This window comes from Aulonocara sp. 'chitande type north' Nkhata Bay, linkage group LG5 (assembly GCF_057382095.1).
Source record: "Aulonocara sp. 'chitande type north' Nkhata Bay isolate Kocher_YH1m ecotype deep benthic linkage group LG5, A_spYH_male_GT1.1, whole genome shotgun sequence".
Taxonomy (NCBI): domain Eukaryota; kingdom Metazoa; phylum Chordata; class Actinopteri; order Cichliformes; family Cichlidae; genus Aulonocara; species Aulonocara sp. 'chitande type north' Nkhata Bay.
In genome coordinates, this window is record NC_141348.1 from 47817794 (window position 1) to 47839250 (window position 21457).

General features: G+C 41.3%; 1 protein-coding gene across 1 annotated transcript; it reads right to left on the reverse strand.

The window, feature by feature from the left end:
* Positions 1 to 232: 232 nt before the first annotated feature.
* Positions 233 to 8522, reverse strand: LOC147331580 (polymeric immunoglobulin receptor-like). The gene is made up of 9 exons (XM_086293981.1): positions 8379 to 8522; positions 7429 to 7728; positions 6812 to 7114; positions 6414 to 6722; positions 4667 to 4714; positions 4454 to 4534; positions 3932 to 3987; positions 3020 to 3335; positions 233 to 2341 (listed from the first exon to the last, which is right to left on the reverse strand). The coding sequence occupies exons 1-8, from the start codon at positions 8410 to 8412 to the stop codon at positions 3021 to 3023; spliced, it is 1446 nt and encodes a 481-aa protein (XP_086150107.1). The 5' UTR covers positions 8413 to 8522; the 3' UTR covers positions 233 to 2341; position 3020.
* Between the last annotated feature and the right edge of the window lie 12935 nt (positions 8523 to 21457).

A 21457-nucleotide genomic window follows, 5' to 3' on the forward strand; every position in this document is an offset into this window, starting at 1 on the left:
ATATATGTCATTTATATATCATTTTGTTTGATTATAGATATTAAAAACAGGTTTGAATCAGGTTGGTACAGTTGATGTTAGTTGGGTTAGTTCTTGCTTGTACCACCAAGTAAGAACTAAGAACCAAATGATAGGAGTTATGATTTCTAAAGCTCAAGGTGTATAAACAGACATGTGTTTTCTCATTGGTGTCAGCTCAAAATAAATACACAACAACATTTTATTTAGGTAATAGTTTACTTACAAGAAGCAGGAACAGAAAAGTGTTCAAAGTTTCAGATGTATGGTACATGAAATGGGATTTAAAATCTGATCAGTAAGCCAAGTAAAGATGTGTCGGAAGTTAATCTGGTTCTAGATAATGGCTCTTTACTGCAGGTGGCATTAGTGGACTGGACTTCACTCCATCTCAGTACAGATAATGTACACTGTATGCTTTAGCTGCAAGGTTGGCGACCCTCAAATAACACTGGAGTGAGAACAATATGATGGGAAAAATGAGACAAGAACATTTTCTCACAGCTTTGTCTAAACGTGCCTGCTGCCACTTCCCCATCAACCTTATGCATGGAAATATCACCAGTTAAACAAAGACAGTGTTTTTAAGTAATTAATTTTTGCTCTAAACAGTGATCTTGTTGTGTTAAACTAACCTCAGATGTTGTAAAAAGTAGCACCCACAGCACATCTGTCTCATTCTCCCCAGTAAAACATACCAAGTAATCTGAACCTCTAGCTGAGGTTTTTCTGTGATCCCTGTAAAATGCAAATCATTCAACATTGGCACAAGTGACTTAGAAGACAAATGCTGAAATCGTTTGTGAATTGTTCATATGTACAGTCTGTCAGTGTTGGGCAAGTTACTTTGAAAAAGTAATTAATTATAGTTACTAGTTACTTCTTCAAAAAGTAACTGAGTTAGTAACTGAGTTACAATATTCTAAAAGTAACTAATTCCCTGAAAAGTAACTATTGCGGTACTTAAAAATGTTTAACCCTCTGGGTTCCAGGGTATAATTGGCCATTTTTAACTACTTTTGATGTTTCCTCCACATTTCACCTTTAAAAACTATTTACTTTGTCTTGTTTGGTATCATTCTACTCAGCACAACCTCACGTGTCTGAATTTACAGTCATGTTTTCATTTTGACTGACTGTATTAACACAATTGATCTAAAGTCAGACAAAAAAACATAAAAACAGAGTAGAAAAACTTATATTTTTTACTGTAACAACCACAAACATGTTTATTGAATCATATTTCATAACTTTAAATGCAAATATAAATTGTCAATTTTAAAATCCTATGTACAAGTTTTGCAAACAACAAAGTTATTTGCAGCCATTTACCTTTTACCTTGATTTTTTAAATAACCATTTCAAACTATTTACACAACAATCAGCTGTTCTACATTCAATAACATGTCACACAAATTATTTGTGCCACTCCAAAAAAATTATTTCTGTCCACTATAAAGGAGAACATCACAGCCTGATACCTGCAGGTCTGACAGCAGCAGGTGTATCACTCCTGTTTCTACCTGGAGACAGCATTGTTCTGACACACAACACAAAACTATCCACAACACTACACACTAACTACACAAGACAACACATTAACTACACACTCCAAACACGCTAATCTCTCAAATCTCTCACATCTCAAAACTCTCTCTCTCTCGCGTCACTCCTAAAACTTTGGGTGTTTTTTGTTTGTTTTTTTGCTCATAAGCAGAGAGGTCTCGCTGCGCTGTCCTTAGACAGTAAACGTGACGAAACTATTGAGGAAAAAACGCCGCGTATATATTTTTTATCATGACTCTGGTTTTACTGGCCTATCAACACAGTTTATAGACTGGTATATATCACCTTGTTGCTTTGTCTTGAAGTGGTCATGTGATTGGCTTACCACGACTACTTTATTCTTCCTCAGTCAAACAGCAGCACTCATGTGATTGTTTTGCCCCCTGAGCTCCAGGTGTTGTGCGAGACAGTGATCGTGATTACCGTCCGCGGGAGCGCGCGCAGCTGCTTGAAAAAGTAACGCCGTTATTCCCATCACTGCAGTCTGTGGGGTTGTTAAAAGGACACCAGGGATGTGTCTCAAAAGTGTTTCAATAAGGAGAGTTCACTTAAAAGAACATGATTTACTGACATAGAGAAATGATTGTATTTGGCAGTCAGACTCCAGCAGCTCATCATGGCAGAACACAATCCCAGCAGTTTTAGGACAGGACCCACCAGAGTCTAGGTGGTGGTGGTGAGGATGTAGACTGAGGTTTGGATGTTTCCAGCTGAGGTGGGTTTGAGGTTGACAGGGGTGGATTGCATCAGGGAGAGTCTAAAAGGGAGAATGATGGAGAGTGCAGATTTAAACCAGTGGAGGCTCAGCATCCTGATATCATTTTATTAAAAATGATGCTGCTATGTGTATTTAAATAAACTTTTCTGTAATTTTTATTTAATTCAGTTTGAGGTAAAGGCTTACTCTGACTTACTGCAGCATGAACATGATCAAGGCTTTTTTGCTGAATATGGAGTCTTTTAAGTTAAACATAACCACGCCAAGAGATTAAAGACATTTTCAGTTTAATTTGAAAATAGATTTCAAATCTTGGATTTAACCTATTTTTATCATTTCCAAATATCACAAGATTCCACTAAGAAATGTGGAAACTGTGACCATAAAAATATTACAGTATTGTGTGAATCCTACCAGCATTCATGAAAGCACAAGGACAAACAAGAAACGCATGCAAGAAGATTCATATTTTGTAACTAAAAACACCTCAAGGAAGGAAATGTAGACAGAATTTATCTACGCAACAGAACACCGCAAGTTTCACCTTATCAGACTGGTTTCAAAACATGTCACGCTCTACGTCAGCGCACTTCCTTTTCAGTTTGGGAGCATGTTGCCAACATTTTGATACACTTGTTTTGCACCTCTTTGTTTTTTTTAATTACTATACACGATTTGACATAAATCAGTCAATGTATTTCATATTTCTTCACAGACCTTATTTCTGTCTTGGCTTCAACTTGTTGACTTTTGAGTAGAGAGGCTCCTGTGGAGGTCTGGGTGGGTGTGTGGCAGTCGACGTCGTCAGACTCGTGCTGTGCTTCACAGTCGAATATTTGCAGGCCGATGAGCTGGGTGTGAGGATCAGTGTCTCAGCAGCAGCTATGTCAGAGCTGATCGGAAAGTTGATGGTGGAGTAATGGAGTGAGGCAGGATGGTTTGTAGGATGATCGACGGTGAGATAAACTGTGTTTGTGGCATATTCTGAGCCTGGACTCTGGAAATGCTCCTCTATTTCTTCATAGATATTGTCCTTGCCAGAAAGAGGAGAAGAAAATACAGTTTGAACTGTTTATATTTGATCTGATGAGGTTTACCATCAATCATTATCTGTACATCTTGAAATTCAAATTGGTGTTGCTAAAACTGTTAAGCAATGCTTAGTTCAGAACGCTGGCAAATAAAATGATATGAAAATGGCCAAAAAAGCTAAACCAGGGATTATTAATCATGCATCCATTAAATCAGTTCACTATTTTTTTTTACTTGGGAGAGCTTTCAATCAGTCAGTGTTAGCAGGTACTATAAGGTCAGGCCTCGGCCGCACAGGTCTAGAGACTGGCGAGTGATGATGTGGCAGTGACTCTACTTTCATGTGTATTCTCTGACTGGTTGCTGTTGGTGCTGGCAGTTGCCAGGAAACTGCTAATTCCCTGGACACAGTGGACTAGAGAGGTGTCAGTGACCCCCCTGGCAACCACAGGTCTTTAGGAAAAAAATATGCATTGACTGATTGGTTGGCATGTGGTTGCTGGCAGCCAAGTATATGGTACTGCATCAGAAACCTCCCTGTGATTGCATGGATCATAGCACACTGCCACAGTCACACATAGAGCACCATTCACTCACCTCTTTGATATACTGTGCTGTTGCTTCACTTCCTGTATCCTTTGAAGATGAAAGGCCTGAGAAATCGAAAAGAAACAGAACAACGTAGATTCATTTCGACACATGACTGAACTGAGACTTAACTAGCTCTTCATTTGACATCTGTCAGGATCCAGTGTGTGTGTTGCTGTTTGGCATATTTTTCCACAATGCACTCCGGAAGCTCCGATTCTCACATCCAGCTTCCCTCAACTACGGCTCATCTCTAGTAATAACCTGTCAGTATTTAAGGACCGGCTGAGACCTTCACTTTCCGCCAGATTGTTAGTACCACTGTAGTGCTGTTCGGCCTCCTCTGTCACTGGTCCTTCTCGCCAACTTTTTACCTGCTAGAAACTAACCACCGCCTTCTGCTGCTAACTCCGTCTTGACATCTTAGATCTGGAAATCTCACCTGTCTGCCCCCCTGCTCACGGCAACTTTCTGCCAGATGTATGATTAGATATAGATGTAAAAATGAAGGTAAGTGATAAATGAACTTACGTTTGTAAATAAGGATCAAAACTATCACAACCATCAGCAGCACTGGCAGCAGAAAAGCCATACAGACGGTCAACACAACGACTGCCTCAGAAAAAACAAAAAGAGTCAGGATGACTGGAAACTGATTCACATGCAATCATCACACAACACTGTCCGAGGATGTCGTGAAAATGTCTGTTTGTTTTCTGCGAGATAGTAAATGTACACTCTCACCAAAATTCTTATTCTCATGTGGATGGAGAATACTTCCTTGTTTCAGACCTTGAAGAAAAGGAGAGTGTTCAGAAAGTCGTATGTCTTATATAACTGAAACAACTGACGTTAATATGCAAAACACACAATTTTGAATATTAAGTCTTATTCCTTTAAGAAAAAGATCAAACGATGAGAATCTGTTTGGGGTTTTTTGTTTGTTTTGAGACAGAAATATTTTGAAATCATTTTTCACATCCTGCACAGCAACATATCGTCAAAGGTTCAGCAGTACAGACACTAGACATTATAATAACATCTCTAAACTAAATTCTTCTGTTGCAGTAAAGCTAGTTACAGAGAGTTTCAGATATCGTGCAGATTAAACTGTGCTAAGTAAAGATGTTTAAGGCTGATGGACTCTAGGACTAGTGCCCTCCCAGGTGAAAACACTGACGCTGTGAACGTGTTATATGTTTTCCTTGAATATCAAGAAGACTGCACTGTGAGGGAAAAGTTTTTCTAAAAAGTATTGTGTTCTGAGATTTCCCCTTCATATTAAATATATATAGGAAAATGAATGTTCATCAAGATAAACCTGTAAATATTCACGTCACACCTCTGCAGGTGGTGAAGGTGGTGCAGGAAGACTGAAGCATAAACAGCAACAGCCTCAGAGGTTATTACATTCATACAGTGAACTTTGTCAAGTGCTTTTGCAGAATATACTTTTGCAGACTTTGTAACCGATGCAAATAATGCACCTATTAATTAATCCCTTGACCTGACTTTCACTAGTTCTGATCCAGACCTTTCAGTAGCATTTGAGGTGTGCGTGACTGAACAGATTTGTACAGCCTGCTATGTGGTGCACACCATGCAGGTAATAGAATGCTAGCATTAGCAGTCTAATAAGCAGATGTGTTTCTGTGTGTTTCATTGTTACAGTGTATGGAACATGGTGGCACCCAAAACCTTATCAGTCAGACTTCAAAAGTCTAGAAACCAATGTATGTTTTTAATACACAGTTTCTGGTGTAGATCATTATCGATAATATTGATGTTAAATAATTAACTAAAGGTCTTGACTGCACTTTTAAGTATAAGTTAGTAGGGGTGGGAGATCAACCTTTTAAAATTATGTCATATTTTAAGGAAATTTGGGATATTTCTGATGATATGTTAGAGAAAAGGGAAAATTTCATCATCTGCTTGCAGCTTGCAGGCTGCATATTAGGGCAAATATAATTAGGGCATTTTTCACTTTTCCCAAGGATTTGCTATCACTGATGACACAATATTGGGAAAGGAGGACTTATGTGGTGATGCAACATAAGACAAATGCAAAGACAAAAGTGTCCTAGCTTAAGTGTAATATTTAAAATGCTGGTATTTTGTTACTAAACCTTGTAACTCTACAGGTTAAGCCTGCACAGGACTGTCACACAGTAAAATTTAAAAGAAACTTTTATTTATGATTAACCAGTACCTTAAAGCCTTTCTTAATTTCTATCCATTCTTATGTGCACTAGGGAAACTAAAGACGTGATGTTGTTATATCACAAAATATTACACTGCTATTGCTGTTAATTATGTTTGTAGCATAGCCCAAATATTCCACTTATAGTCCAGGAGAAAACAGTCTGTGTTACCTCACATTTCCTTTTGATTTCTGACTGACTACAAGCAAATGTCTTAAAAAGTGACATATATTTTCTTTGATAGGTTGATCTTGACAGTCACCCACACAACAAACAGCACAACTTACCTAGAGTCAAATTAAACCCATCAAAGAAGTCGTCATGTGTTTGATTGTGTTTGTGAGGGACTCTTGCTCCACACCAGTATATCCCACTATCGTTTGCTGTTACTTCTCTCACTGTAATGGTGATACTCCCGTTGTTCTCTTTCATTATAAATCTCTGGTTCACGTCAGGCTCTGTGGTGGTTACTAGCTGTTTGCATACAGTTGAATCTTCTCCTTTGCAGATGAATTTTATACATGAGGAGGCATCCCGGTTGTACTTACACTGGTATGTGAAGTTCTGCCCAATAGTTGATGGCAAAGGTTCAATATCTGAAGACAAAAAGACAAATATTTGCCTTCAGCTTATCAGCCAGCTTTTATCATTTAAACCTGTGATACTGAACATGTGGAATACTCACCTATAACTTTCAGGTGTATTTGTGTGTGTGATAATCTGTAACTTCCATCATTTGATTCCACTCCACACCAGTAATCACCAGCATCCTGTGAGGTCACATGACTGATGGAAATGTTAAAGGCACGGCTGCTGCCTGTGCGAGTAAACGTCCCTTTTGACGTTGATAAAATGTCCTCACAGGTAAAACGGTTCTTTTTACAGAAGAACTTTATGTGGGACTCGTAAACATCTGGATAATCACATGTGATGGTGCTGTTCGCTGTTCTGTACACGCTGAGATATGTTCGCGGGCAGTTTATATGCTCTGTAAACAAATCAGAGAATTAAAGCAGTTTATTTTAAGGACTTGTCAAGTTTCTTTTATGTTCAGGTGACTTTTTGAAATGTCCTTGGCTCCATTACTTTGAATAGATGGGGACTCACTAACTGTGGAAATGTTTTAGAAAAGTTTGTACTGCAGCTCAGGACTGCTCATGAGCCAGAAAAAAAGTTCCCAGTGTTTCCGAAACTCCTGTTTTATTCTGTATCGATTTTTTTAATCAAATATTCTGATTTCCTGTGTGTGCCTCGTCTGGTGTCTGACACAAGGATGATGGTGATGATGATGATATTTCTTACCAGTCTCCAGTTTTCCTTCCTGTATGTCAGATAAGTTCGATCTTTGAAAAAACCTGCACCTGTACTTCCCAAACTCTCGCTCTTTAACATGTTTTATTGCAACCTTGAGATTTTTATTTTTTGTATCATGGTAGAGGCAAAATCTGCCATTTTCTTCCCACACGTCCTTCTTAGAGGTTTGTACAGGTGTTCCATTGGAAAGAACTACATCAGTGTACTGATATATGTTATTTGTTTCAGGATATTTGCAGGTGATTTCAGCCCATCGATGGTGACATGCTCTCACTTCAGATTCACAACCTGAAAATGAAAAAAATCTCTTTGTAAGAATCTGGAGCTGCAGCCACGTAGTCAAAGTCAACATTAATTTCATGCACGCATGTTTGTTCTTGAAATGTATGAGAGAAATACAATTTTTAGCACTTCTTATACCACAAAGATATTTGTACACTAAGACCTGTTTTTGATTTGTTGCCTGGTTCATGATGTCTCATCCATGTAACTATTTAAATTCAGTGTTTGTTGTAGCGATAGACTCAGGGTGCTATGTTCAGATGGTACGACCCGAGATTATCCAATCAGACGTTTTACTTCCTAAAAGCTTTAATAAACAAGGTGAAGATGTGTTATGTAAAAGAAAAAAAATGGTGCACATAATTAATGTTAACATTTTTAAGATGGTATATTTTATTAACGTGCATGAGCACAATTTTAGTTTTTCTATTTATATATTATATATGATTAAAATGTGATTGTTTGATTGAGTTGTAAAAACCTTTTTGCCATTTTTAAAATATATGAACAGACTTAAAAAGTAAGAAATTGAAAAAAAATAAAAATAAAAATAAAAAGCTTAAACCATTCCAAAACACATAATCACCAGCAGCATATGTATTGTAATGTAACATTCAGTAGTCTGTTGTATTAACAAGTGTTAGTTATCTTTTTACCTGTCAGTGAGAAGATGAGTAGTAGCAGTAACATCACCGTGCTGCGTGCTGATGCTTCTTTAAGAGTCTGATGTATCCTCGGCTTGTTTGCTTTCACTGGTTTGTCTGAGACTCTCCAGGGTTGTTTCTTGAATTTCACCCGTATGTGATTTTAAACTTTCTTGCCCCACCTTCCTGTCTGTCCTTTTTAATTTTTTTCCTTAAACACAGCTCCTCCCTCTGTGTAACTTACTTCTTTTGATTGCCAGTAAACAGGAAATAAATGCTGTGTGCGTCAGGGTGAATGAGTTGGTGAAAATTTCCCTGGTTGAACTGGAAAGCTGTGACAGCGTGGCAGTCATGTCCAACAGTTGTGGCAGTAGCATTTATTATATCGACTTTCTTTTTCATACTTTAGATACGTTTTACATGTTTTTATGGGCAGCATGAAAAATCATTTCACATATTTAAGATTTTGTCAATTACTGGCAAATCCTTTCAGTGTCTAAAAAAGTACAATTATGTTCTGTAAACAACTAATGAGCCATTTAAAGATACATTAAAATCAGTTCCAGTGTCTTATTATGTGTGCATTACAATTTAAAGTGCATTTACAAAAAATGTAACTAAATTGAATATTTTTTCATGACCAAAACAAGAATTCAGTGTTGGGATGATTCAGACACTTAATGTTTTGTAAAATGTCACTCCTGGGATCATTCGATTGCACATTTGATTTAAAAAGAGAGAGAGAAACTGCAGGTTTGGACCATTTTAGTGATCCAGGTTTGCAGATTTAAGACCTCTAGTTTTAAAAGCTGTTTTTAACTAAACTAAAAGAGTAGCTGGTTTTGCTTATTGGGAAATGATAGCTTACATCAACAGCTTCAGCTAACTGTAATTGTGGTGGTGTTTTATTTGTTGCTTTGACTGTTTTAGAATAGAATATGCAGTGGGAATATAGAGGGAGATAAGCAGTGAAAGTTTTGCCTGGGTTGATTGTGTGTCGATCCATTGTTAATGCCTCAGGGCTCCAGTAGGTGGGTTCGCGCGCTTCCTCCTTCACTCAATACAGACGAGTGAGAGTGAGAGCTGCGTGTCTGTGCCGTTCTTTCACCTCTCCTCACTATTTCCCCTGTTTAAGGGCACAACATTTGGAGGCACCGCTGGGATGATTGATTCGAGGACCATCCCTGACCTGTAAGAGAAATCCTCTCGTTGATCATCCCCCCCAGACGACCCAGGTATCAGAAAGGAGCATAGTAAAGCAGCAGAGACATCGCTAGACCTACGTTGGTATCTGTATCCTGAAGTGAAAAAGTGGCCACTAGGGGGCAGTAAAAGCCAACTAAGTCTGATCATTTCTCAACTGACTGCTTGTGCTAACTCCTCTGACAACATGGAGTCTGAATTAGAAAAGCTACAGCTGGAGATTAAAGGAACACTGTATCAACTGACTTTAGAGCAGCTGACTAAATTATGTGATGTACTTCAAATCTCAGGACCAGGAAAAGAGTTTGTGATTAATAGAACGCGCAGTCAGCTAGTCTCGCATTTAGTTAAGCACCTTGAACGCACAGAGCTGGCTACCCGTGAGGACGAAGGTATGTCAGAACTTCTTAATGTCCAGGACATTATAAGTGACATACAAATGGATAAAAAACAAGGTGTGAATGAAACAGTGGATCCAGCTGTTCAGGACCAGGAAAGTAGCCAGGAGGAGATAGAGACATTAAGACTGCTCTTACAACAAAAAGAGGGTGAAATGCATGACTTGATGAGGAATAGCATGAATCCTGCCTTAAGTCCTCGCATCCCAGTGAGAAACATTGTTCCAACAGCACCAAACAGTTCCATGTGGCGCAAAGATTTTAAGATATCAGGCCAAATAGGAGAGCCGGGGCAAAAAGACAGGCTGACATTCTCCAGTCTGGCGAGACAAATTGAAAGCGGGATCAATAGAGGCTACCCAGAATCAGAAATCACTGATGCTGTAATTCGTGCTATCACGCCAGGCTTGCAGCTAAGGAGTTATCTTGAAGGAAAAGAAAACCTCACATTACCTGCTCTTAGGAGAATCCTCAGGTCTCATTACCAGGAGAAAGGTGCCACAGAGTTATACAAACAACTTACCTCTGAGGTTCAGAGTAGTAAAGAGACACCCCAAAATTTCTTGATCAGGACAATGGACTTGAGACAGAAAATCCTGTTTGCTTCTCAGGAAGTTGAGTCCAGTCTAAAGTATGATCCAGCACTAGTCCAGAGCCTTTTTATGCATACTGTCCTGACTGGCCTTCAGAATGACAATATTAAAAGTGACCTGCAACCTTACCTCCTGCAAACAAATACTTCAGATGAGTTGTTGCTCGAGAAGGTAAATATTGCAGTCGCAAATGAAAAGGAAAGACAGGACAAAAAGAAACATGCCGCTCCATCACGAGTAACAGCTGTAAATACTGTCCAGTCTAATGATTCCCCAGTGGGAAAGAGAAGCACAGCTCAAGAGAAACCAGCCCCTCCACCCCCTGATCTTCTAACAGAAATAAAGGAAATGCGTGCTGACATGGTGCTGCTGAAAGACTTGAGGGCTGAAGTTTCCCAAATCAGAGAAACCATTCAAAAGACAACCCCAGCACCTCAGCAGCCTTTCCCCATTAAGGCTGAACAAAACTGCATGCCATTTTACCACCAGCACCCTCCTGCAGCAGCACAGGAACACCACTCAGCATATGGACCTGGGCATGTGTATGGGACAGCACAGTTTCAACAAAGATTCGCACCACAGCGATATTATCCCTCACCAAGTCACTGTCCCAGATGTTTTGCATGTGTGCAGGCAGGTGAGGCATATTGCCAGCATTGTTTTAGGTGTGGGAGTAGTGAGCATTTCCGTGCAGGTTGTAAAGCACCTAGACTGACAAAATCAGATCAAGGGAGCCCTTTAAACTAAGGGAGGTTGCTCCCACGGGACATGGGGCAACCGACAGCATTGAAAAGTCCCAATATTGTGCTAACTGTGAGGGAAAGGAAGAGAGTATGAAGTTAAAATGTTGTTCTGTTTGTAAAATAACATTGTACTGCTCAAAAGACTGTCAAGAGACACACTGGTCTGTGCACAGAAGGTACTGTAAGCCACATACATGTTCATCTATTAAGAAACAGGAAACACAGTCAAGTTGCAAACCAAAGTGTAGGAAAAGAAGTAATCCAGTGAAGATGCCTACTGTAAAAGAGCTTGTAGGAGAGAAATGTCTCATTCAGTGCTTTCTGCACAACCAAAGAATCCAGGCACTTTGGGACACAGGTTCACAAATTTGTGCTGTAGATGCGGCCTGGAAACAGACCCATTTGCCTGATGTCCAACTAAGAGATATAGCAGAACTAGTAGACCCACTTGAACCACTGCAACTTGAAGCAGCCAATGGGACGGAAATACCATATATTGGTTGGCTCGAGGTAAGCTTCAGACTTGCTGCTAATGATAAAGATCTGCTAATACCTGTGTTAGTGTTAAAAGGCAACCAACAGTCATGCCCCATAATTGGCTTCAATGTGATTTCACACCTAGTTGCAAACAGAGTACAGGATAAGACAAACACTAAGAATAAAGAGAAACTCATGAAAACAGTAAAAGTAGCTTTTCCTCACCTCAGAAAGAGTAGGGCAAGAGCTTTTGTTAATGCAGTGACAGTGGGACAGCCATGTGAGCACAGTGTAAGAACAACAAATGAGAGAGTTGAAGTGCCTAAACAGAGTTCCGTCCAAATAGAGTGTCGTGTGCAAGCCCCGCCTTTCAAAGAAGATAGAACCCTGATCTTCGAGCCTCATGAGAACCCACAGTGGCCTGAAGGACTCGAGTTCTGTGATACCCTTGTTTTAGTAAAGACTGGTATGACACCAAAAATTGTCATTAGTGTACAAAATCCCACCAGCCATGACATCACACTGCCAAGTAGGACTGTTATTGGAACTGTGCAGTCTGTTGCATCAATATATCCTACTAATGTATTCAAAACTGACTGCCTCCCTACTGCATCAGTCCGTCCCATCCAGGCTAAGAGCTCAGGTGAGAACACACCTAAAAGTGAACAATGGGACCCACCTGTCGACTTGACTCACCTGAATGACCACCAGAGACAAGCTGTTAGTCAGATGTTAAGAGAAGAGTCAGAGTCATTCTCTAAATCTGATGACGACATAGGCTGTGTTGAAAACTTGCAAATGAACATTTCGTTGAAAGATAATGAGCCAGTCACACGGACTTATCTCTCTGTACCAAAACCCTTGTATCAGGAAATGAAAAACTACCTACAGGACCTAATAGCTCAGGGGTGGGTGGAAAAATCAAACTCATCTTACTCCTCTCCAGTAGTCTGTGTGAGAAAAAAAGACGGTACATTGCGCTTGTGTATTGACTACCGAGAGCTGAATAGGAAGACTCACCCAGACCGCCACCCTATTCCCAGAGTACAAGACATCATGGACAACTTAGGTGGCAACACTCTCTTTTCTCTACTGGACCAGGGTAAAGCATACCACCAGGGGTTCATGGGCAAAGACAGTAAACACCTAACAGCTTTTGTGACCCCCTGGGGCCTGTATGAGTGGGTCAGAATCCCATTTGGACTGATGAATGCTCCGGCAGCATTTCAACGCTGCATGGAGGAGTGCTTAGAAGGGTTAAGGGATGAAATATGTGTGCCTTACCTCGATGATGTCCTTGTCTTTAGCAGAACGTTTGAGGATCATGTTGAGGATGTCAGGAAAGTGCTGCGCCGACTCAGGGAGTACGGAATCAAACTCAAACCAAGGAAGTGTGACCTGTTTAGGACAGAAGTGAGGTACCTTGGCAGGATTGTGTCAGCAGAGGGAAGCAGGATAGACCCCGCAGACACTGCTGCTGTAACAGCTTTGAAAAACAAACGGCCAGGTACTGTTGGTGAACTAAGAGCAATGTTGGGCCTACTAAGTTATTACAGACAATACATCAAGGATTTTGCCAGAATTGCAAATCCTCTGTATGACTTGCTCAAGGGACCTGCAGATGCTGAAACCCAGCGAAACACAAGATTAAAGTGGCAAACAAAGCGAAACAGGTGTAGTGTCCCTTCGAGTACACCTATTGAGTGGACCGACATGCACCAGTTAGCACTAGAGCAGCTGATAGACTGTCTAACTCAGCCCCCTGTTCTAGGCTTTCCAGAATTTTCACAGCCATTCACCCTTCACACTGATGCGTCAAACCAGGGATTAGGTGCCGTGTTGTACCAAAAGCAGAATGGAAAGCTTCGTGTGATTGCTTATGGTTCCCGCACTTTAACTGCAGCTGAGAAGAATTACCATCTCCATTCAGGCAAGTTAGAGTTTCTTGCTCTCAAGTGGGCTATCACAGAAAAATTCCGTGATTACCTATATTATGCACCATTCTTCACCGTGTACACCGACAATAATCCACTTACCTATGTACTGTCCACTGCCAAACTGAATGCAACAGGGTGTCGATGGGTAGCAGAACTGGCAGATTTTCACTTCACAATTAAAAATATCGCCCTGGTAAAGAAAATGTGGATGCAGACAGCCTCTCCAGGATGCCGGTAGACATGGAAACGTTTATGAATGAATGCACAGAGGAAATGGCATACGATGTAATTGGAGCAACCACACAGGCAGTGGAAAGGCAGGATGACTCCAATGTGTCATGGTCCATGGGTGTCTCAGTCAGGTGTTCAGCCATGGCCACAGATGTTTCCATCATTCCACTGACAAAAGGCCAGATCAAACAGGACCAGAGAAGTGATCCGACTATTGGACCTGTAATTCAGTGTAAACTAACACAGGAAAAACCATCACGTTCAGAACTAAGAAAACTCAGCCCACAGGTCATATGTCTCCTGAGGGAGTGGGACAAATTGGAGATGGATGAGAATGGGATCTTGCACAGAAAAACAGCAAACAGAAAACAGTTGGTCCTACCAGAAATACACAAAAGTACTGTACTAAAGGAGCTACATGATGAAATGGGCCATCAAGGTGTAGAGAGAACATTGTCACTGATACGGGACCGGTTTTACTGGCCCTATATGCAACGGGAAGTAGAGGATTATGTGACCAGAAGGTGTGTTTGCATAAAACAGAAGAAGCCGTGTCATGAGAGCAGAGCACCACTGACTAATATTGTCACTACTCACCCATTTGAACTTGTCTCAATTGATTTCCTGCACCTTGACAAGTGCAAAGGGGGTTATGAATACATCCTTGTAGTCATTGACCATTTCACACGCTTCGCCCAAGCGTATGCCACAACTTCCAAATCAGGTAAAACGGCTGCAGACAAAATCTTTAATGACTATGCTTTAAGATTTGGCTTTCCAGCACGAATACATCATGATCAAGGTGCTGAATTTGAAAATCATCTGTTTGCACAACTAAAAAACTACTGTGGAGTTGCTGGGTCCAGGACTACTCCCTACCATCCCCAAGGGAATGGACAAGTGGAGCGATTTAATAGGACACTACTCCAGATGCTGAAAACACTCTCAGAGAGTCAGAAAACTAACTGGAAGGACTCGCTTAACAAACTGATTTATGCCTATAATTGTACCCGCAGCGAGGTAACTGGATTTTCCCCTTTTTACTTGTTATATGGACGCTCCCCACGATTGCCAATCGACATGCTGTTCAGCTTGACCTCAGAACAAGGAGATGGCAATCATCATGACTACATGGTAAAATGGAAACAAGGCATGGAAGAAGCATATGAGATCACGAGAGAAAATGCTCATAAAGCAGCTGTAAGAAGTAAAAGACATTATGACAGCAAGGTGAAGAGCTCAGTATTACAGCCAGGTGATCGTGTTTTAATAAGGAACATGACACCTCGAGGAGGTCCAGGCAAGCTGAGGAACCACTGGGAGGATGTGGTTCACACAGTCGTTCGTCAGGTCAGCAGAGATACCCCAGTTTATGAACTCAGACCTGAGAAAGCAAAAGGGAGATCAAGGATATTGCATCGCAATCTTCTTCTGCCATGTGACTATCTGCCTGTTGAAACTGAAGTGCGACCACGAACAAGAAAAAGAGCCGTGGAGACAAGTGAGGAAGTGGAACAAGCTGAGGAAGAGGATGACGATGATGAGTACTATCCAGTGTCATCTCAGCAGCCATTTGAGCCACTTTACCCTCCGACACTGAATCCTATGAGCACTGATGAACCAGCCAAACACCTTCAAACAGTGGAAAACATGTCATCTGAGCCAGAGAATGAACATGAAGTACTGAACCAATGTGAACAACTACCCGACCAAGAGGAAAATTATGTCGAGGAACCATCAGTGGAGGAACCTGTTCCTGCACCTGTTCCAGACAAACACAGCAGGACCTGTGAGCAAGAGCATCAGCGACCGCGTAGAGAGCGCAAGCCACCAAAGATCTTCACATATGATCGGCTTGGTTCACCAGCTTGTTATAACCTGAGAACACCATCACATCATACACACTTCATGGTTCCACGGACTGTTCAGGCATACTGCCACTGATAACTGTATGGACTTGAGTGAAAAGAAACATTGTGATCACACACGAAACACATTACTGAACAGAGACAATGTACTTACACTCCACACCAACCACAAGGAAATGGACTGTTTAACACAGAATTCATATTCAAAGTGACTTTTGGACATTGAACTGATTCATATTGTGCTTGCAGCTTAACAGACACATCCAAAGCACACCACATGGCTACGGCCACTTGTATCACTCTCATGGACATTTGTCAAAGGAGAGAGTGACTGCTTTGACAAGCTGCACTAAAATGACTTTGTTCTCAAGCCAGCAGCAGACTGTGTTAATGTAACTGCATGGACACTGTAATTCATACAGACTGTATGAGAACACTGAAAGACTTTGGGTAATAACCCACACTAAAGAATGTATGAAAAGAGTTCCAGCTTGTGAAACTATTTTTGTAGAGTACATATAAGGTGCAAGAAACAGTTATAGTATGCAATGGTTTATTGTATGTGGTTTTGGTGATATTAATGTTCATAACTCCACGTTTGTGCTAAATGTTAAACATTTGGATGTTGAGGACAACATCTATTCTGAGGGGGAGTATGTGGTGGTGTTTTATTTGTTGCTTTGACTGTTTTAGAATAGAATATGCAGTGGGAATATAGAGGGAGATAAGCAGTGAAAGTTTTGCCTGGGTTGATTGTGTGTCGATCCATTGTTAATGCCTCAGGGCTCCAGTAGGTGGGTTCGCGCGCTTCCTCCTTCACTCAATACAGACGAGTGAGAGTGAGAGCTGCGTGTCTGTGCCGTTCTTTCACCTCTCCTCACTATTTCCCCTGTTTAAGGGCACAACATAATCTCAGAGATAATTTTGTACAAAAATAAAAACCTGCTTAGTTTCCCTTCATATCACAGACCCAATGGGGCTAAGACAAGAGTTTTTTTAATACTTCTTTTTTGAGATAATTTATACTCTACTCATATTCTACTCTTTTGTATTCTACTCTAAAAATCTGCCCTTTTTTATGTTACGAAATTTATCCCTTTAGTCAGTTCACTATTCCTGTGGTTTATACTACACAGTACGTATATACTTTATTTATATATCTCATTACAATAGGTAGTCTCATTAGAGTTCAAAATCTCTTTGCAGGTAGTAATTCATCTCAAACACACAAAATTAGCCACCACCCTTCAGTATCAAACCACTTCCTCTGATGTTTTCTGTGGTTTACAAGAATGTTTCCTTTTACACGTACAGGTTCAAGGGTTGTTGGTTCTATGGCTAAAAGCATATTAAGTTAAAAGCAAAGATAAAACGTGCATGGTCACCATCGTTTCATTTTTTTTTTCTTTTTTTTTTTTCTTCTTCAATATTGATACGTTTGTTCTGTTTTCTGTCTAGTTTGCAGACTGGACAAAGTGTGACCACACAAATACATTTGCATGAAATCATTTGTTTTTATTCATCTCTGGCTCTTCCTGTTAAAAGGGAGTTCTTCCCTCTCACTGTCGCCAAATGCTTGCTCACAGCGGGGTTGCAGGGTCTTTACTTTAAAATAAAAAGCACCTTGAGGCAACTATTGTTGTGATTTGGCACTATATAAATAAAATTGGAATGTATTGAACACAACTAGCATCTTAATCACTGCCTACACCCGATATCACAACAAAGCGTGTAACAGACACGCCTGTCATGCAGAAGTTGCAGTAATCTGCACTAATAACAAGGGGTATTTTATTTTATATAAAAGTATTTTATTTCCAGCCAACATGAAAATAATCATGGAAAGCATTTAAACCGACATTATTAACACATTTACATGGCTATACATATTAGCCACCTAGCTTAATCGATTCTTTTTTTTTTTTTTTTTTTGCCTGTCCCATTTGGTTCTTTAGCCATCAGAATTGTTGTCTGAAGACCAACAAGGATACCCAATGGATTTACTTTGCCAAATGGATCATCGTGGCATTGCCGTATTGGTCCATTTGGTCGATCTTTGTTTTTATTATTTATTATATTTTATTTTCAGATGTTACAGACGGGACAGACATGAGTGAGGGATAGGAAAGGGAGAAAGAAAGAGGAAGGAAAGGAAAAACAGAAGGGGAGAGGGACAGTGAGAAAGGGGGGGAGAAAAAAAATAAAAATCTCCTGGATCACCTGTTGAGAGAAGAATAGAAAACAAGCAGAAAAAAAAACAAAGCAACATACTAAACACAACACCATCGCATTAATCTAGCTAAGTGTAAACAGCAGTAAATACTAAATATTCAATGTTGTTGTGCAGCACGCAGGACAGATGTGCTTCGAAGTAGCAGCCAAGAAAGGTGTAATTTGGGTCTACGAGCAGTGAACACCCGTGTGCATACCTGTGTGGATCAGCGCGCTTGCATTCCAAAGGTTTCTCCATGTAATGATCTGCTAGGGAGTGTGTGGGGGGGCCACAGCCCCGTCCTCCAGGGTGTGAAGCGGGTATGGAGGAGATCAAAACTCCAGACATCCAGAGGCCCCCAGAACACAAGAGACCATGGAAGACCAACAGAGGGGCAGCCGCGCCACTGTCCCAGTAAGAGCTGAGGAGAGTCCCAGATGAGGGCTCACTCAGCAGCCGCGGAGCAGAAGCCAGGGGGAGTTGCAGTGACGCGCCCATGAGCTCCGCCGGCCCCCAGCTGTGCCTGAGTGACCGAGCCCCAGGCCGAGAGGCCGGGGGCACCCCACCTCCGAAGGGGCCCGAGCGAGCCCTAGGCTCCAGGCCCCGATAAGCGGCCGCCAAGGAGTGAGCCGGTGTGTACCTGGACGCCCACCCCCAGACACAAAGAACCACCAACGCACCGATGTCTGAGGGAGTCCGCCACTGGCAGGGGAAGTGGTGGTGGGCGGAGATAGGCCTCCAAACCTTGGAGGGCCTGAGATGTCCCCAGAGAGGTGGCGCCTGACACCCAACCTGACATATAGACACAGACATACAGGCACACACAGACACAAACATCCATTCCCACCCTCATGCTCTCATATGCACTTACTCCACACTCAACCAACGTGGAGACAGACATAAAGAGACGCTGTACACACGATCACACTCCCCAATCGTACTCTACGAACCGGGTCTAGGTACCCTTGCCCCTGGAGGGGGGAACTGCACCCAGACCCAGGTGGTGTTACCCTTTTCCCTGCGGTGGGGAGAGGCAGACCACCATCGTTTCATTTAATGTACATCTCGCACCCGGGTCACATGAAGTTTGCTGAGGCCACAGCGCATAACAGCGACTAACATTACTGACTCAGTGGCTGCAGACTTCCACACCTCTTCTCTCATTATCATCAGCAAACACCATCAGTAAAAAACTGCACCTGGAGCTTTGTGGTATTTCCGTAGCTGAACAGCTCCTGTAGGTGTAATGTGCACAAGACTTGTATTTGTTGTCCATATCGGTTAGCTCTCATGTTTTTGCAAAAATTGTTACTATCACAGTCTCTTAAAATATGTTTGTTTGTTGTCTTAAAGGAATATAACATGAAAGACAAAACAGTTCATTTATTTTTATTCATTTAATGCTATTTAATATCCACTCTCATGTCATCAACTTACAATAAAACCAGCAAACATTAATGAAACTTTAACACTACATGATCACAACTTTAGAAAAGCAAACAACAAAAACTGCACAGTAGAGAGTTCCAGTCTCTAACATCCCAACAAATGTGTTTTTTACCAGTATACATTCAAAAATCGCCCCTCCACCCCTGACCCCGTGGTACTACTCACTGTGGTAATGAGTTGGCCTAAAATAAAAAAAAGTCCAGTGGATAACAGTGTGATGATGGCATAACACAAGATGATTGTCACAAACAGGTCAAAGCAGGTAACAAGGAGGCAGATTCTTATTTCAGCAGAGCACACGGAGCGATTTACGTATCGTTTTTTATAGCTTTTTTTTTTATAGTCGCCTATAGCTTGCCCAGGTAACATCAAGGTGTTTCCAGGCCAGTCGAGAGATATAATCTCTACAGCATGTCCTCCTCCTGGTGGGACATGCCCAGACCACCTGACTTAGGAGGTGCCCAGTAGGCATCCTAGTCAGAAGCCCGAATCACCTCAACAACTGGCTCCTTTCAATGTGAAGGAGCCAGCCACCCATCCTGATGGCTGACCTCTTCACCCTATCACTAAGGGAGAGGCCAACCGCCCTTCAGAGTGAGCTCATATCCGCTGCTTGCATCCACAATCTCATTCTTTCGGTCACCAGCCAAAGCTCGTGACCAGAGGTGAGGGTGGGGACGTAGATCAACCAGTAAATCGAGAGTCGCTTTTACGATCAGGTCACTCTTCACCACGATGAAACAGAGACATGTTTTTAGACTTCTCTCTGTTGAAACCATACATGTCACAGTGAAATGTTTGTCAAATGGTGTTAATGTGATTGAACCAGTGTGTCAGACTGAAGTGTACATTTATACTTGTGGCATAGTAACAGTATCTTCATTAAGACATGGGCGCACTGGGCTTTGACACTGAATATATGATACAGGTGAGCTGCTATGTGCCAGTTTTTGTATGGTTATATGTCATATTGTATTATTTAATTGCTATTGAATTATCTTCTGCCAAAACAGTTTGGTTTAATGTGGGAAGTGGAGAAGCAGCACCTGAGTTTGGTTTCTGTTTTATAATAAAATGATAATAAAAGGCATCCCGCTTCTGAAGATCATCTTGAGTGTTTTCATTTTTATTACAGGAATAACTACACGAGTCATCTGATATTTTACATATAAAATATCATCAAAACTACATCTTTTAAATTAAAGTTGTTATTTCACCCACCGTGCGACCACTACAATAAAAACGAATCCTTTCTGTCTGCAGATTCTGAAACTGACGATTATAACTACAAACTGTAAACATGAAATAGCTTTATGGCCTCTAAAACTGAAAAAGTTTTACAGAGTAATGACAGACCTGATAACAACACCAGTGATCATTATAAACAGGAATTATGATTAGATCTAACCACAGGATGAGTCCAACAATTTCCAAAATTATTTTGCCACCTCCACGGGACAAGAAACGGCAGTCCAAAGGACAAAGGTCACTCTTTCGAGGATGCCAATGTTCACATTTTGGACAGAGAGGACAGATGGTTTGAAAGAGGAGTGAAAGAAGCCATCTATGTCCACTGTGAGCGACCATCTTTGAACAGAGGTGGTGGTTTAAGACAACAACTGTCTGCCATCTATAATCCAGTTTTGAGTTCCCTCCCCAGACGCCTTAACACCCACTCACATCCTGGGCCATCTGACCTCAGGAAATCACATGATAGGGTGGGGCCAGGTTTCACAATGAACACACCTGAAACTCTGGCTGATTGTGACCTACACCCAGTTTCCCACCTTGGCTCAGGCGATTAGAGGATCATGAGGGGGTCCTTTTGTCCCTCTGTGGGGGGTTACTCCCACTAGGTTTATATCTGGGACTCTCCACCATTTGACCTTAGAACTGAAGAAGCTTCTCGGATGAGAGGTGAAACGTCTTCAAGCAACTTAAAGAAGTCCAGACTCTTTTCTTTGCAAGCTCCTGTGACCT